At 38.0% G+C, this 17,174-nt stretch overlaps 3 protein-coding genes across 4 annotated transcripts; 2 read left to right on the top strand and 1 right to left on the bottom strand.

The window, feature by feature from the left end:
* The first annotated feature begins 518 nt into the window (after window positions 1–518).
* Window positions 519–5,385, top strand: LOC127642348 (histone-arginine methyltransferase CARM1-like). Its single transcript, XM_052124962.1, has 6 exons — window positions 519–655; window positions 757–846; window positions 937–1,049; window positions 1,299–1,379; window positions 1,751–1,819; window positions 3,404–5,385. The coding sequence occupies exons 1-6, from the start codon at window positions 519–521 to the stop codon at window positions 3,541–3,543; spliced, it is 630 nt and encodes a 209-aa protein (XP_051980922.1). The 3' UTR covers window positions 3,544–5,385.
* Window positions 5,386–5,406: 21 nt separating this feature from the next.
* LOC127642347 (protein YIPF1-like) lies at window positions 5,407–11,832 on the bottom strand. Of its 2 annotated transcripts, none has more exons than XM_052124961.1 (9): window positions 11,614–11,726; window positions 11,347–11,426; window positions 11,125–11,261; window positions 10,931–11,011; window positions 9,738–9,825; window positions 9,502–9,618; window positions 8,912–9,078; window positions 8,645–8,827; window positions 5,407–7,491 (listed from the first exon to the last, which is right to left on the bottom strand). In XM_052124961.1, exons 2-9 carry the CDS (start codon window positions 11,375–11,377, stop codon window positions 7,384–7,386), a joined length of 912 nt encoding a protein of 303 aa, XP_051980921.1. In that variant the 5' UTR covers window positions 11,378–11,426; window positions 11,614–11,726; the 3' UTR covers window positions 5,407–7,383. The 2 variants fall into 2 exon arrangements, with proteins under 2 accessions (XP_051980921.1, XP_051980920.1); XM_052124960.1 differs by lacking the exon at window positions 11,614–11,726 and adding an exon at window positions 11,734–11,832 and having other exon boundaries at window positions 5,408–7,491.
* Window positions 11,833–12,229: 397 nt separating this feature from the next.
* LOC127642346 (mitochondrial import inner membrane translocase subunit Tim29-like) lies at window positions 12,230–16,947 on the top strand. Its single transcript, XM_052124959.1, has 2 exons — window positions 12,230–12,451; window positions 13,435–16,947. The coding sequence occupies exons 1-2, from the start codon at window positions 12,355–12,357 to the stop codon at window positions 14,064–14,066; spliced, it is 729 nt and encodes a 242-aa protein (XP_051980919.1). The 5' UTR covers window positions 12,230–12,354; the 3' UTR covers window positions 14,067–16,947.
* Window positions 16,948–17,174: the final 227 nt, after the last annotated feature.

The raw sequence follows: 17,174 nt of genomic DNA, 5'->3' as shown, positions 1-17,174 counted from the left end.
TATTTTTTTAGATGATAAAAAAAATGTTGAGCACAAAATATTTCCATTACTATAAACTTCACCTTCTTTAACTTTAAAAAATCACAACATATGTTAATTCTGAAACTTGTGAAATAAAGCCCAAAGTGTCTTCTTTCAAAAGATACTACAACTCTGTCCATACTTCAAAGGGTCCAGTAAATACAACCATTTAAGTTCAGGTATGTCATTTTCATGGTTTGTGCTCAAAAGAGGGTGTGTATCAACCGTTTAAAAAGCTAAAATGTGACAAATGAGGAACAACTAATAAAATGAAATTATTAAAACAAATTAATATGTTCATAATGTACCCAACTACACTAATTAACAATATTAGAGGGAGATAATTTCTTTCATGTATAAGCAAAGAGGATAATATAACTGAAATATACCCTTGTGAATATACCTTTATGATATCGAATCGAATCTGGAAATCTGTTTCAATACGAGCCCTGTTAAAAAAAGATTTTCTCCTGTCTCTCTCTCTCTCTATCTACAGGATGACTGTGTGGCTCTCTACCGCTCCCACAGAACCCCTCACTCACTGGTACCAGGTGCGCTGTTTGCTGCAGTCACCTCTCTTTGCCAAGGCAGGTGATACTATGTCAGGCACCGCGCTTCTAATCGCCAACAAGAGGTGAGCACACTTTCTGCTTCTCTTCATGAGACCGAAGTTTCCCTTTTTTAACATCTTGAAGAAAAAATGGCTCTTTTTCTTGTTTTCACTTCCTCTCGCAGACAAAGCTATGACATTAGTGTTGTTGCTCAAGTAGACCAGACAGGCTCCAAGTCCAGCAATCTACTTGATCTCAAAAACCCCTTCTTCCGGTGAGTGATCGGATTGCTTTGCACACAAAGAAAGTGATATCACTATGAAGCAATCTGAATCATGCAGGATGGGTTGCTTATGCTATGCAGGTACACAGGCACAACACCGGCCCCTCCTCCAGGTTCACACTATACCTCCCCCTCCGAGAACATGTGGAATACTGGGGGAACCTACAGCATGAGCCAGGGCATGGCTGTATCGGGTACACAATCACACATGTACATCACAAGGACGCAGTGTAGTAAATTTATTCTTGACCTTCAAATAAAACACGAACATACATTTAAATCAACTCTGTCCGTAAGGTACAACTCTGTCCGTAAAGATCACCAGTGTAGACAAAATTTTATGATGGGTCAGTTAGCTGAAAACCCTCCTATACAACATTCCATTCTACAGAAATGCTTTTGTGTATTAATGTGCTGTCACTCATGTTTTTCCTCTCTTTCAGGGATGCCTGCAGCCTATGACCTCAGCACTGTCATTGGTGGCAGTGGGTCAACAGTGTCCCACAACAATCTCATCCCCCTTGGTACAGACACGCATGCACGTACGGATATTTACACACACGCTCACATGTTCATGTGCACGTACGGATATTTACACACGCCACATGTTCACATACACATGCTGAGTAAAATCAGCTTTGCAATGGTTAATTTAAGAAGCCACGGTCAAAGCCTGAGATAATATTTCATGATATTCTATGTTTTACATGCTATTAATATTGCTTCAAATTAATTTGACACAAGCATGTATAATTAAACATTCAAAGAGGTGTTCTAAACAGTACCAGAGTTTGTTATAGTTATTCTACATTGTAGCCTGTCATATTTTTAGCAGGTACACTATGTTTGCTGTTGAAACTTTAATTTGAAAGTTTTATGTTTCTTTTTCCTTAAGTGAACACGGGCATTGTGAACCACACTCACTCCAGAATGGGCTCAATTATGAGCACAGGAATCGTCCAGGGTGAGTTTCTCTGCTCTTACTGATCTTATGACATAATGGAAAAATCACCCATCCCTAAAATGTTACAGATATGTTGTGACTGTCCAGGAATGGAAGTTAGCATGATATAGGTGTAATGATGTTGATAATAAACGGTATATATCACACTATTTCACTTGTATGGGTGTAATTGATGGGTGTTTCTTCAACATAGGGCACTTTCAGCACCTTGGAGAATTGTTATTTTTTGTCAATCTTTTTCCCCGAAAGTTTTAAGTAAAATGGACAAATCCTTTCTTGAATGCATCCTAAACAGACACAGTAAATAGTTTCACACTTTTTGCCTTATTTGGCAAGATAACCGCTTAAATGGCAATGGACAATAAAAAAATATTCTGAAATTAGTCATTTCATCTTAAGTGGGACACTTTTGTTGACTTTAACTACACTAACTTTTGCTAAATGCTATTATAGCTATTAACTGTTTGGTGTGCAAATAAAGCTACAACTGTGGGACAGTGGTAATTAAAAAAAATAATATATATTAAACATGATAATTTGTGGATCTTTAAATATAATTGTGAATTATAAACATCTGGGTCTGGAAAGGCTAAAAAAAAAAAATATATTTAAAAGGTATTTGAAAAGTACCAACAAATAGTTAATTTCTTTTTCTACCCTTTTCTCCCCAATTTGGAATTCCCAATGTGCTCTAAGTCCTCGTGGTGGCGTAGTGTCCATCAATCCGGGTGGCGGAGGACAAATCTCAGTTGCCTCTGTGTCTGAGACCGTTAATCCATGCATTTTATCACGTGGCTTATTGAGCGCGTTACTGCGGAGACCTAGCGCGTGTGGAGGCTCAAGCTATTCTCCGTGGCATCCATGCACAAATCACCATGCGCCCCACCAAGAGCAAGAACCACATTATAATGACCACAAGGAGGTTAACCCAATGTATCTCAACCCAACGTAACTCTACCCACCCTAGCAATCGGGCCAGTTGGATGCTTGGGAAGTGACTGGAGTCACTCAGCACGCCCTGGATTCGAACTCGCAACTCCAGGTGCGGTAGTCATTGTCTTGACTTGCTGAGCTACCCAGGCCCCCAATAGTCCATTTTAATGTTAGAATCCCTGGGACATAAAAAGGCCAGTTGAAGAAACTCAACAAAAACCTTTTGAAAAAAGTTTCATATTAAAAACCTTTTTATATATAGGTTGAAAATTTTTATTTACAGGGGCCAATAAAGATTTATAAATAAATTAAAGTATGTTACAATTAAGTGGTGCTTTTCTGACACACTACATTACATCCTCTTGGATGATGCGACTGCACACACCAGCGATTGGTGAAGAGGAGAGAGTAGAATGAAGGAGCCAATTTAGGGATGGTGATTATTGATAGGGCTTGATTGAAAGGGCCAATGGAGGTGTTTGGCCAGAACTCTGGGATGTATTGTTTCGTTTTGCACTGAAAATATGCTTTTGTGAATAGGCTTTTACTGTATGCTGGAAGTGTGTACTGAGTGATCTGTTATCATCTTGTACACCAAACATTAATAAATGCAAAGGATGTAATGCCTCTCTATTATTGCTCTCTTCTCAGGGGCCACAACTGCCCAGCAGGGTCCCAGCAGCAGCAGTTCAAATTACCCAGTCACCAACCAGTTCACCATGGGCGGCCCCGCTATCTCCATGGCATCTCCTATGGCCATCCCCAGCAACACCATGCACTATGGGAGCTAAGGCCAATGGACAGACTCTGCATGTCCAGCCCCTCACCCTAACCCCCTCTTCAAAACGACCGCAGCCAAATTCAGAATACCAAAACAAGTGCACCAGTCTCTGCTCATCACTTTATCCTCTCTCTATACATATATAGATATACATGTATACGAATATATATTCTACATTCTATCTCTTTCTCTCACTGGTGTGTTATTCATACATATCCGTCCCGTGGCCCTATAATGTCAGTGCACACAGACATTTGGCCAGTCAACAAGTCTGAGATGTGTCACCGTTACTCTTCCCCACTACAACACACACGGCACCTGTTCCACAAGACACTAGGTAGCAGCACTTGTTTGTTAGTATGGTGAAAAAGCACAAACCAGAGACTCGAAACGCAATGGAACAGGACTCGGATGGAAGAACGGTCGCTGGCAACGGGACAATATTGTTTTTTTATATGTAAATGCTTAACAGATGCGCACATGTTTCTTGTCAAACTCCCACATTTTTAGGCACACTAATGCTGTCACTGACTGTGGATATGAACTCAAGATCTTGCAGGATCTTGCCACTGTTCCTTAGCCTTTGAACCAGTTCTGCTCCTTTGAAACTACACTTCACTCTTGACTTTTGTTTCTCATGACATCATCTGGCCATCGCATCTCTATTAGTTCAGCATGGGCTTTAGACAGCCACCTAGATGTTTGTAACCTCCCGTCACTCACCAGAAGAGATGAACACATGCTGTAGATGCTCGCAAAGCTCTGAAGGAACCTGCCTGTAGACAACCATAGCATAGAGAGATCATCTTACTTTTTATTCCATGTCTGACTGTTCATTGCGTTCATGTGTGTTTTAATGTAGTGCAGTCTCACATTGTGTTGCTTGGTGTTCTCTGGGTTGAATCCTGAGCAACAATCCTGTTAACTGCCTACCCCAATATGATGCAAATCTGACTCTCTTATAATTGACTGAAAATGAATTTAGTCAGCCAGTTTATAAGGATGCACAGGTTTCAGAAAAATAAGACAAGCTCCAAGGAGGACAACGGAGGGCTGAGAAGGACTGACGGGATTGGAGGGAGGAAGACAGAAGGATGAATATTATAAATAGTGAGGTCTGTGGACACATGTCAACCGCTGCAGAAGGACAACTGTTTTGGAATGGCAGTATCCTAGTTTACATCCCCAAACCCTTTCTTGTCAACTTCAGTGTGTTGTGTGACTTGTAAGAGAAAAGAGATTAAGTTTCTGACTAGCTATAACTCTCCTTGTCTTTTCCTTCTCTATCACTCTCCCTTCGTTTCCCTCCCACACTGGGGTTATGATAGCCCCCATCAAAGACTTTGAAGTTGTATACATTGCTTCCGGTCACATTTTCATTTTATTTGGGTTTGATTTAGCAACTATCATGAGACAAAACAACCATGTTTGCTAGTTTTAGAATTAACTTTTTTTTTCTTTTTTTTTACAAAAAAGCAACAGACAAAAAAATGGGCAAATTAAATTTTGGATAAGTCTCAAAAAGTGTGGCTATTTAGAGTAGAATTCTTTTTTTTATGTTTGTGTTCTTGTATTAGTCTTTTGCAAAAACATGTAGAGTTAAAAACAGAACTTTATGGTTTGATGAGTCATGTGCGATCAGCATTTGTTATTGCATATTTGGGTAATGCATAAACGGGTATATGGATTAAGATTTATTGTTTGCTTCCAAATTAAGCAAAATATCTTAATGGGATACCCAGAAATGAAAACTCTTGTCATTGTTTACTCGCCCCATGTTGTTTGGCCCATGTATTATGTTCTATTCTCCGTGGAAAACAAAAGGAGCTCATACATACAATGATATTAGTCCATTTCTTTAACATTCTTCAAAATTTTTCCTTGTGTGAAAAAGTTATACAGGTATGAATTGGTGGAATGAGGGTGACAGAACTTTTTGGTGAGCTATTCCATATATACTGTTTATAATATATGCACACACTCACTGGTGACCAGAAGTTTGGTATAGTGTACAGATTTGTACTTATGGATAGAAATTGGTACTTTTATTCACCAACGTGGCATTCAGCTGATCACAATGTATAGTTAGGACATTTAATAATGTGAAAAATTACTATTAGAATTTGAAAATAATTTTCAGAACTTCTTAAACTACAAAGATTTCTCTTTAAAAAATCCTCCACATGCAGCAGTGACAATTTTGCAGATCCTTGGCATTCAAGCTGTCAGTTTGTCCAGACACTCTGGACAAACATTTCACCCCACACTTCCTGTAGCACTTGCCAGGCAGTTCTCACGCACCTTAGAGTCCAGCTAATCCCACAAAAGCTCAATGGGGTTAAGATCCATAACACTCTTTTCCAATTATCTGTTGTCCAAGTTCTTTGCCCACTCTAACCTTTTCTTTGTTTCTGTGTTTCAAAAGTTGCTTTTTCTTTACAATTCTTCCCATGAGGCCTGCACCCCAAAGTCTTCTCTGTACTGTTGTACATGAAACTGGTGTTGAGCGGGTAGAATTCAATCAAGCTGTCAGCTGAGGACATGTGAGGTGTCTATTTGTCAAACTACAGACTCTGATGTACTTCTCTTGTTTAGTTGTACATCTGGCCTTCCACATCTCTTCTGTCCTTCTTAGAGACAGTTGTCCTTTGTCTTTGAAGACTGTAGTGTAAACCTTTGTATGAAATATTGGCTCAAAAACAATGATTGACGAGTTTCTAGAGAAATCTGTTTCTTTTTTCCTTTTTTTTTTTTTTTTACCTAATATCGAGCTGAAGACATGCCTGTTGCATACTGCGGCAACTCAAAAACAAACACTATGTTAAGCTTAATTAAACGAACCAGATAGCTTTCAGCTGTGTTTGATATGATAGCAAGTGATTTTCTAGTAACAAATGAGCAATTTAGCATGATCGCTTATGATAATGTGTTGGACTGATGGCTGCTGGAAATGGGGCCTGTCTAGATTTCATCAAAAATTACTTTTTTACATCAGTAATGTCCTGACTATATTTGTGATCAGTTGAAAGGCAATTTAATTCACCAAAGTGGCATTCTTAAAGTATTTAAGTAAATTTCCTTCAACCTTCCTTGCAAACTTTTGGCCAGCTGTGTGTGTATGTATGTGTGTATATATATATATATATATATATAAAATGTGGTTAGTAGGGCAAAACAAACCTCTTCAGAATTATCACCCTCAAAGAAGTAAATGTGGAAGTATAGATCATTGTACCAAAAAAACTCAAAATGAAAAGGTTTACCCTGACAAGAATTAATTTAATACACCGTCAATACAGAAAACTCACCAGAACAAAAAAGGAAAACAAAATAAATAATGACTTAATACAGGTGCTTCCTCTCTCAATTTACAGAATAATGAGAGCAGAGAATCCTTTAAAAGGAAAGCAGAGCAGTCAGGGATTATAAGGCAAACCTTGCAAATCACAATTCACAGTAATTGCTGATCGCCATTTCAATTGACTCAGTTTTGATTGAAAAACAAAAGGAATCACAAAAGATTGGAGAAACCCAATGAAACTTTTAGACTTAAAGGTTAAAAATTGACATAAATGACCATAACACATTAGGAAACCAATATCAGGAGAGTAATTTTATGATAAGAAAAACATTACAAAATCAAAGCTGAAGTCTTAGTGATCTGTAAGTGGTTATTTCGTCTGCTAGATTATTTACAGAATGGAAACACTGTAGATCCGTTTGCTGGGAATGCCTTTGTCAAGTGCTAGTACATTTCAGATCTCCTTCATTGCTCAGTTATCAAAATTACTATACATTTTCTATCTTTCCATGCTCCTTAAATCCAAGGACTATGCTCCCATTGGGTTGGTCATTGAGGTTTTGCCATGGTATGTGCTGTGTGATTAGAGGCTTGAGTCGTCTGCTGTACAGAGTCTGATGATGATCCTGTGTGTATTGCCGTTTGGAAGAAGTAGAGCTAAAACGAGAGGAAAATGCATTCATTTCTGAAGCTGGATGTCTTTCAAAAAACAAATGTCAATTTGTCTTAATGGATAGAGTAATGTTCCTGGAGAAATAATCATACGGCATGTAGAGTTGGAAGGATAGGGTATGAGGATACAAGGAAGGGTGCATAATGTCACGTAACCAAAGACTATTTAGCCCAGCCCCAGACCAATTTTGAGAAATTGGAATGGCCAATATGGTGGATGTAGAAAGAAAGTCCCGCCTTACAGGTAAAACCGCCGATAACCTTTCAGATACAGACGTCACCTGTCAGTTAATTGAAGAACGTGTATACGCATTAGCTGAACCAGCCTGAAGTTTTTTTCTGTATTTGATATGAGTTAGAAGCACAATTTATGATACCATTGTTGTCAGAATTTATTGCTTATTTAAAATGTTCTTTGATCATAGATTTCGCAAACCATTTTGGAGATTTCGGTCTTTCCCCATTCAAGTAGAAAGGAGCTGTACTTTAATGCCACTTGTATCCATAGAAAATAGCTGCCCAGGAGCATTCTAAAGATACCCACTAAGTGGACTGGCTTGCTTTGAAAACTACTTTGGTGTAATCATCCGCAATGCACTATATACACAGAATAATCTCCACCCAAAGGAATTATGTTAGTAACAGGGACGTAACTTCAGGGTGGGCAGCCTTGGGCCTAGGGTGAGTGGGCCCCCGCAAAGGTCAACAAAAAGGAACCATAGAATGACCACAGGTCCGACAGGCAATGCCCCCCCCCCCCAAGCAGGGGACCCAACAGGTTCTTTGCACTGTGGCCCATAAGATCCAAGTTACACCACTGGTCAGTAACACTATTAGTAATTCCTCTACCCAGAAAAGTAGTCCTACCTCAGAAACTAAAAAATTGACCACAGAATTTATGGTAAGTGCTTTAGCAAATGTAAGCAAAAACATACTTTTATTTCTGCTTTTAAATGCCTGCTAGGTTTTTATTCCATAACTACAAATGCTTTTCCCAATCAATTTTTACAAACTGAAGGATGTCAAAAATGATTTCTGTTGTTATTTACAGCATACCAGATGCTGCCGAAAGAGCTTGAGGTATATAAAACCTATAATATTCCTTTTAAAAACAAGGAATTTAAAGAGTTCCTCTTACCTTACAGCCAACAGCCAGAAGGGCATGAAGCAACACTATAATTGCCATGGTTGCAAAAGCCGTTAGTTTGGTGTCATCACGAACAGTCGGCCAGAAAGTGATGACCAACACTGATCCAGAGATCACCATAGCGACAACAATCAATAGCCACTGGAGCCAGTTGAAAGGAATGGTCCATAATATCTTAAAGCAGAAACGGAGTATGACTCATTAGTCTTGATGGGCTTAAGTCTAAAAAAAAATTTGTTAACATTATCATAGACTCACCGTAGTAGGGATATAAATGAAGAGAGAGTAACCATAGACACACACGGTCTCTAAAAATGTATAAGCATTGGTCTGTCTCTCGACACTCTGACGCCATGTTAGAAAGCCCCAAACTCCTAGAGGTACAAGCCATGCATAAAGGAACACGACAACGGCTGCGATTGAGACTAAAAGAGAACAAATCATTCAGTTAGAGTATTCATAATTGATTGATAGAAACAGTCCCACTACAAAAATTTTTTACTTGTGAACTAGCACTATAAGAAATGTTTCCACTTTTTAGACTGGTTTTGAATGGTTTGACTTTTCTAGTCAATAAAGATTACAGGATATGCTTTTTAAAACTGTATAGAGATCACACTTAAAGGACACAATTTATAGCAAATAAAATTATTCGGAGCTGAGAATGAGCAAATATTATCTGCTTTAGAATTGTTCATGCCTTTTTATATTTTTTTTTTTTAAATTTTCTAACTTTTCCAGGTCAGGAACTCACAATTTTAAAAATGAGCTTATAGTTCCATGTTTTATGATCAAGGTAACCCTATATAAGTTAACAAATATCACATGCCGTTCCACTGCCATCTCACCTCTGTGGAATTGAGGTCTGTAGTGATACTCTGCATTTCCCATCTTACTCAGAAAGGTGGAGAGGTTCCCACTGATCACCATAGAGAACACTAGAGTTACACAGATCCAAAATGGACCTGACAGAAGGGTGAAAACAAGAAGCAACTCTATTCATAATCCAGCAAAGCATTCAAATATCAACATGTGGTTTGGCTGTTTTGAAGATTTTCTGTGTATGAATAACAAAGTACATTACCATATAAATCGGGGTTACTTCGAATGTGGTGTTTGACAAAGTTTCGTCCTGGCAAAGGCATAACGGAGCCTTTTATCCTATCAAGCACCTAAATTAAAACAGCACAAACATTAAATGCAACACGTCAGCTGTTGATGTTCAGACTTAAAAATAATAGTAAAAGGGATAGTTCACCTAAAATTTAAAATGTTGTCATTCTTTACATCCCAGATGTGTATAACTTTTTTCTGTTGAACACAAAGATTTTTAAAATAATAATGGTGATATGCATGAAGAATGCAAACTGCCAAAAAGCATAAGAAGAATGTAGACGTGAAAGTGGAAATTTATAGTAAAAATGACTTAAACATGGACTCCAGTGGATAAATCCATGCCTTAAAATATGATATGATAGGTGTGGTGAGAAACAGATCAATATTTAAGTGCTTTTTTTTTTTTTACTATATATTTGTACTCTCTGTGCATATCGGCACCTACTAGTTTGGGCTGGTCAAAGGTGGAGATTTATAATAAAAAGGACTTAAATATTGATCTGTTTCTTACCCACACCCATCATATCACTTCTGAAGAAATGGATTTAACCACTGGAGTTATATGGATTACTTTGTTATTTGTGGAGCTTCAAAGTTCTGGTCACCTTTTACTTGGCTTGTATAAACCAACTGAGCTGAGATATTCTTCTAAAAATCTTAATTTGTGTGAGAAAGTCATAACATCTGTGTTGCATAAGGGTGAGTAAATGATGAGAGAATTTTCATTTTTGGATCATTCAACTATTCCAATAACATCCATGTATTAATTGACGGATTAATGGCCAAGCAACCAGGATTCCTTTAAAATATTAGTTGTCAGTAAGTAGTTAGATCAGATTGCTATTTTCTATTATTATTTAAAAAATATATATTTACTGTATATATGGAGAGTCCTTGTAAACCACAAATATAAATGTGTGTGTGTGTATATAAAAGCCAAATCAAACATGCTTTATATTGAACTATCAGACTAAAATTTTTAAGACTGGATTAGTTATGTATGAATTCACATTACAGTCAAATCATATTTGAAATTAGGCAAGATGCTCCTTGTTTTAAAAATACTAAGGTAATCAAGTTTACGACTGCAACTTTGTAGAAGATGATACAGCTACTAGAAAACAATGTTACAGAATATTTCTCAACCAGCATCTTCCATACCTGCATTGTATCTACATTGAAGAACGACTGATAGTATTCAAATGTCCAAAAACCACTGGTTTGTTTTTCACCTCCAAGCAACTGTGGGGATAATGAACAAAATACTGGTTGTCTACTACAGAACTGTCTTATAGAAATGACTTGAAAGTATGAGGTATTCAGCTAAATGTATTACTGGTTATTTTGCAACTCACCTCTGAGCGCTCTTGTTGATGGTCCTCGTTATCTGACAGATCAAGTTTGATGTCTCCAGAGGAAGCTGTTGCACTAGGGATGCTGAGGGTCGAGGCTCCAGGATTTAAGGACAGTAGATCTGTGGCGTCCTCAAACTCTGGAGGGGTGCAGAAAGGATATTAGGGTAATGAGACAGTCACGTGGTGACAGACACATTTCAGAGGCATATTGACCATACTCACCCTGAAATTTTAAATCATCTGGACTAGCCATGACTGAAGATCGCAGGAACACTCTCAGTGAGTTCTCATAAGAATACTACCTGAAAGGAAAGGAGATACTAACTATAAGGGTGATATACAGGAGTCCGTGTCCTGAGCACCAATAATCTCATATCATCTCAAGATAATCTTGGACAAAATCGTTTGCATAAGGCCATTTTCTTAATATTAACAAAAATAAGACAAAAGAAGACATGTTTCGTGCAGAGTGCAAACAGACGGATTGACCTTGCTGTTACAATACTTTAATCCTTCAGTGTGCCAACGCTGTCTCCTCTGACAACTACAATAATCAAGCTTGTTTCAAGCTATCACGTGCAAAATCAATATCAGATTTTAACTGATAACCTTTTGATGGTCGGACTGGGATTTATCGTTATCTTCTCCATATTCCATGTCACCTGCGCGGTTCCTGTGAGTCAAATCAATGTCACGTGACCAGACCAATCACGGAACTAAAGATTTATGTTTTCTTTACCTGTTCGTGATTTTGAATGCTAGCTAAGTCGCGTTCGTGTTATTAATCATGTTTAGAAGATTATATATATAGGTAGATTAGCTCACATGAGTTCTAGAACAGTTCGGATTAAACAAATCCAGCCCTGAGAATATGAGCAAACGCCATCTACTTAGTATTTGTAATCCCTTTTTCTTTTTTCTGTATTTTTTTTTTATTATTTATATATTTTATGTACATATGTGTATTTTAAACGATCAATAACTCTTGAAATAAATTCGTAGCTCACAATAAATTATGGTGGAACGGGAAAGGCATTAATCTGTTTCCCTACCGAAACAATAACATGTGACGTACCATGTTGGACGCCATCTTGGTGCATCAGTTTCATCAGCCGACGTTGTTATGTTGAACCAAGCCTGGAAACTATTTGTTCACTAAAAGTTCTTCCTGTGGCACGTCCACCGTGAGCTATGTGAATTTACGTTTCTTGAGTTCATTCATTTCCTAACATGGCCGCCTTGTGGCTGTTGAAGAGGTGGTGCTCAACGGCAGCTACAGTGACAACCAAGGGCACAAGATGGCAAAGATTACTAAACAGTCGTGCAGGTACGAATAAGCCATGCTGTTTGTATTGTCCCTTTGCGCCTAAAATAAGTGGAAAGTTTATGATGGTGTTTGCCAGTGGTCAGTCACACAGTGTACATTTTGATTTAGATATCATCTGGGTTTATGCTGAATGCAGGCTCAAAATGTATCCATGTACACATAACCGCACACATTTTTTTCTTTCTAGATATTTGTTTAACTTTTCAAGTTCTGTCTGTAGTAAATAGTTCTTAAAGGGATAGTTCACCCAAAAAGATTAAAATTCTCTTATTTACTCACCATTATGCCATCCCAGGTGGTTATTGTTTTCTTCTGAAGAACACAAATGAAGATTTTTAGAAGAATATCTCAGCTCTGTTGGTCCATACAATGCAATTAAAAGGTGTCTAGAACTTTGAAGCTCCAAAAAGCACCTATATGCAGCATAAACATAATTAATATGACTCCAGTGGATCAATCCATGCCTTAAAATATGATCGATGTGGGTGAGAAACAGATCAATATTTAAGTGCTTTTTTTTTTTTTACTATGAATTTGTACTCCCGGTGCATATCGGCACCTACTGGATGGAGCTGGTCAAAGGTGTATATTTATAGTAAAAAAGGACTTAAATATTGATCAGTTTCTCACCCACACCTATCATATCACTTCTGAAGAAATTGATTTAACTACTGGTATCATATAGATTACTTTTATGCTGCAATTATGTGCTTTTGAGCTTCAAAGTTCTGACCACCATTCATTTGCATTGTATGGACCTAAAGAACTGAGATATTCATCTAAAAATCTTTTTTTGTGTTCAGCAGAAGATAGAAATTCATCTCTGGGATGGCATGAGGGTAAGAAAATGAAGAGAGAATATACATTTTTGTGTGAACTATTCCTTTAATGTGACCTCATTCATTTACTTACAAAGTGGCCAATGGGAAAATTGTAACAGCTGAACATTCATAAAGACCTATTGTTGCCATCACTGTTTTCAGGTGTGTGGTGCCATAGTCTTGTGGGTGATTATAAGGAGGCTTGTCGAGAGGTTGTGTTGGGGGCACGGGAGCGACCCCTCAAGGCCTCTGTCTACCTTAGTCTTCTGGGAGGAATGTATGCCTGTTTTTACACCAACCCTGACGATGCCTCCTTTGAGACCAGCCTACTAGAAACTTCCAACCGTCTGGCTCCCCTGTCACCATGGATACGCAGTGGCACCTCAGATGGACATGTCCAAAGCCTGGTGAAACTGCGAAACGAGGGCAGGCTACGCTACGCCAGTCTTGGCATTGCCTCTTTGACTTATTACACCAACTACGACCATGACTCCAGCCTGTATGAGGCACGTTGTTCAGCAATTTCTGTACCCTGGGCAGAGCTGCCCAAACGCATTCTGGATGTGGGCTTTGCAGGACGTTGGTGGATGCTTGATCATAAAATGAAGGATTATGATATAAATGAGGAGGAGTTTAAACATTTGCCCTCTGCTATGGTGGCTACAGTTCCTCCTCCTCCCCAGATAACTGAAAGGAATGAGAGGCTGCATCAAGAATCGTGGAAAGCAGTGGTGATGGAGGATGAGAGCAGTGCATCAGACAGTGTACAGAAAGAGGTTGACACATCTGTTTAATTTAAGGAGATGGGCTGACTTTTTGATGAACACGTTGACTATTATGGTGTGCCCCACCTATGAACCCAGAGAACATGCTTGCAAGATGTATCTGTGTTGTTAAGAGATGAACAGTAAAGAATATGCCAGCAGGAATCATTGTTGTAGTGTTTTAATAGAAGTAAGCACCATTTGTAATTACTATTTAAATTGTGCTGGTACTTTTACTGCTAAAGATGTTCAAATATGCATTGATCATAAATCCATTAAACTAAATGTAGTGGATGTTATTGGGAGGATGCCCTAACTGCACAACCCTTACTAATTTCTAACTAATTAAAGGGATAGTTCACCCAAAAATAAAACATTCTCCCATGATTTACTCACTCTCATGCCAACACAGATGTGTATGACTTTCTTTTTTCTGCTGAACACAAATTAAGATTTTTAGAAGAATTTTTCTGCTCTGTAGGTCCATTCAATACAAGTGAATGGTGACCAGGACTCAGACGGTCCAAAAAGCACAAAGGCTGCATAAAAGCAATCCATTTCCTAAAGTAATCCAGACTCCACTGGCTAAATTCATGTCATCAGAAGCTATAGTTTTAGGTGGGAAACAGTTCAATATTTAAGTCCTTATTTACTATAAATCTCCACTTTGTCTTATATATTCTTCTTTTGTTTTTTCGTCATTCACATTCTTCATGCATATCACCACCTACAGGTCGGGGCTGTTCAAAGAGGGAAATTTATAATAAAAAAGGACTTAAATATTGATCTGTTTTTCAACCACACCTATCAGACATGGATGATCAGATGACATGGATGTAACCACTGGAGTCTTATTTATTGCTTTTGTGCTGCCTTTATGTGCTTTTTGGAGCTTCAAAGTTTTGGTCACCTTTCACTTGCATTGTAGATCTACAGAGCTGAGATATTCTTCTAAAATTCTTGTGTCCTGCAACAGAAAATAAAAACTCATTTGGGATGGTATGAGGGTGAGTAAATGATACATTATAATTTTAGGACAAGCTATTCCTTTAAACACGTAATACTGATACTTTTCTTTTAGGTTAAGATTTTTGACATCAATTCCTCATCTGTCAGAAAGACATTACCCTCATTTTTCTTTCTGGTATTGTGAGTTAGAATGCTTATTGTAACAATGGGATAAACACGGTATATCTTGTTTACCTTAATGTTCATTTGCTGTTTTGTGTTGATTGACTGTTTTGTTAGAAAAGTTTAGTTTACATATCTCAATGGTAGAGATGTGTCAGACGCATAATGCATTTTCTCTGTAAAGCAGAGCATTCCAGTTTCTAAGTAAATAACGATTGATGGTTTTTGCTGCCTCTCAAAAAGACTTTATTTCATTATTTCCATTAATCGCATTACCTTTGAATGGCCTACTATATCAATGGGGAACTTTGATTCATTTCAAGGGAAATCCTCTTTCAGATTAATCTTTTTACTCTTCCTTGCTCTCCTCTCTCTGATTGGTCTTCCTCCATTAATCTCTTGCTCTCTTCCCCATGCAGTCCTTTCTAAGATGGTTGGTATTGATTCGCCGGCTCATGGAGCTGCATTCGGGTCATTTTTCTGATTGGTATCTTAGCTCCTGGAGAGTGTCGTTCATTCTGATCATGCAGGACTCTCGCAATTAAGAATGTGAACACTGTGTGATTGCTTCTGAGCTTTAGTAAGTGCAGTTAACCCGTTCGTGTCAGGTAATACCAGGGCAAGTATCATATTCTCTTTTAAAGGAAAAATGATTGAAGTAAAGAGTTGTATGCACTTGATGAAGAGCACTTAGGATGCACTAATGAATGTGTAGGAGCCCATTTGTAGATGTTTCAAATAGTGTAATAGCAGCAGACTGAAAATGCTTATCTCCATGTAACTTAACCTCTCTACATAACTGCTGTGGTCAATGTTGAAATAATAGTGTAATTAGTGTGCATTTACAAACTGCCTGACTGAAATATTGCATGTCACTCGAGATAGTATTAATGAGTGAAGACCTCTGGCTTGATTCAGGCAAATGCTGAGCCATCTGAAATCATAATGTTCCCCTTTTAACTTAAATTTCTCTACTGTTTCAAACGAGTCTCACTGTTGCATATTGAAATGGTCACTTAACTTTATCACACCGCTGTTATCCAATCACTAAAGATGTTCAGCTGGTCGGAGGATGTTGTTTTAGCCTCTGGCACCAGTATCTGATGTGCCTCTATACTCGTAATGTACTGAAGCACTCTGCCTGTCCATCAGAGTGTCCACTGGGAACCAGACATTGCTTGATTGCAAAAGTGGAGGAGCTTTTCTAACAATATACTGCTCTCCACAAGACACACTCAACTCAGACACCACTGCAGCGTCCCAGTGCATTTCAAGTGCTGTCCCGAGCCTTTTTCATGGACTTCAAGCTCACTGATCTGAGATAACTAGGCAGTAGAAAGCAATGGAGTGGAAGTGCACCATGGATTTTCAGGTAGTGTTGCCTTGTTTGCTTTTTACAAAGGCAAGATGATGAGAAAGATGGTAAAACTGGTACTTTTCTATTTTGCATTTGTTTTGCCCTTATGTTTCATGGTTTGATGTATTTTATTTCACTGCATGCAATTGAAAGTCAAAGTTACAGTGAGGGTTCACCCAAGAATATTGTTGTCATTTACTAATGCTCATGTGGTTCCAACCCCATCTGATTTTTTCTTCCATGGAGCATAAAAGGAGAAATTTTGAAGAATGATGACACTGCTTGTTTCCCCATACAATGAAAGTGAATGGTGACTAAGGATGTCAGTCTTTCAAGGAATAATACCGGTTCAGAACAAGTTAAGCGCAATAAAAAGCATTTGTACCATAGTGTTGATTACTACAAAACCTAATTTAAATGTATCCCTCATTTATTGGAATAAAAGCAAAAATCGCAGTTAATGTACAGTGAGGCACAATGGAGTTGAATGGGGCCAGATTATAAATGTAAAAAAAAAACACTTTCAAAAGTAGAGCCACAAAATGTAAACATTATACAAGTTTATGCTATTTTAGTGTGATACAGTAAAATCTGTTCAAGATGATTTTAGTGTGATAACGATCACTTACAAAGTTTAACTGTGTTAGGTC

The sequence above is a fragment of the Xyrauchen texanus genome, unplaced genomic scaffold (genome assembly GCF_025860055.1).
Source record: "Xyrauchen texanus isolate HMW12.3.18 unplaced genomic scaffold, RBS_HiC_50CHRs HiC_scaffold_560, whole genome shotgun sequence".
Lineage (NCBI taxonomy): Eukaryota > Metazoa > Chordata > Actinopteri > Cypriniformes > Catostomidae > Xyrauchen > Xyrauchen texanus.
This window is presented reverse-complemented; position numbering and strand designations above follow the sequence as displayed.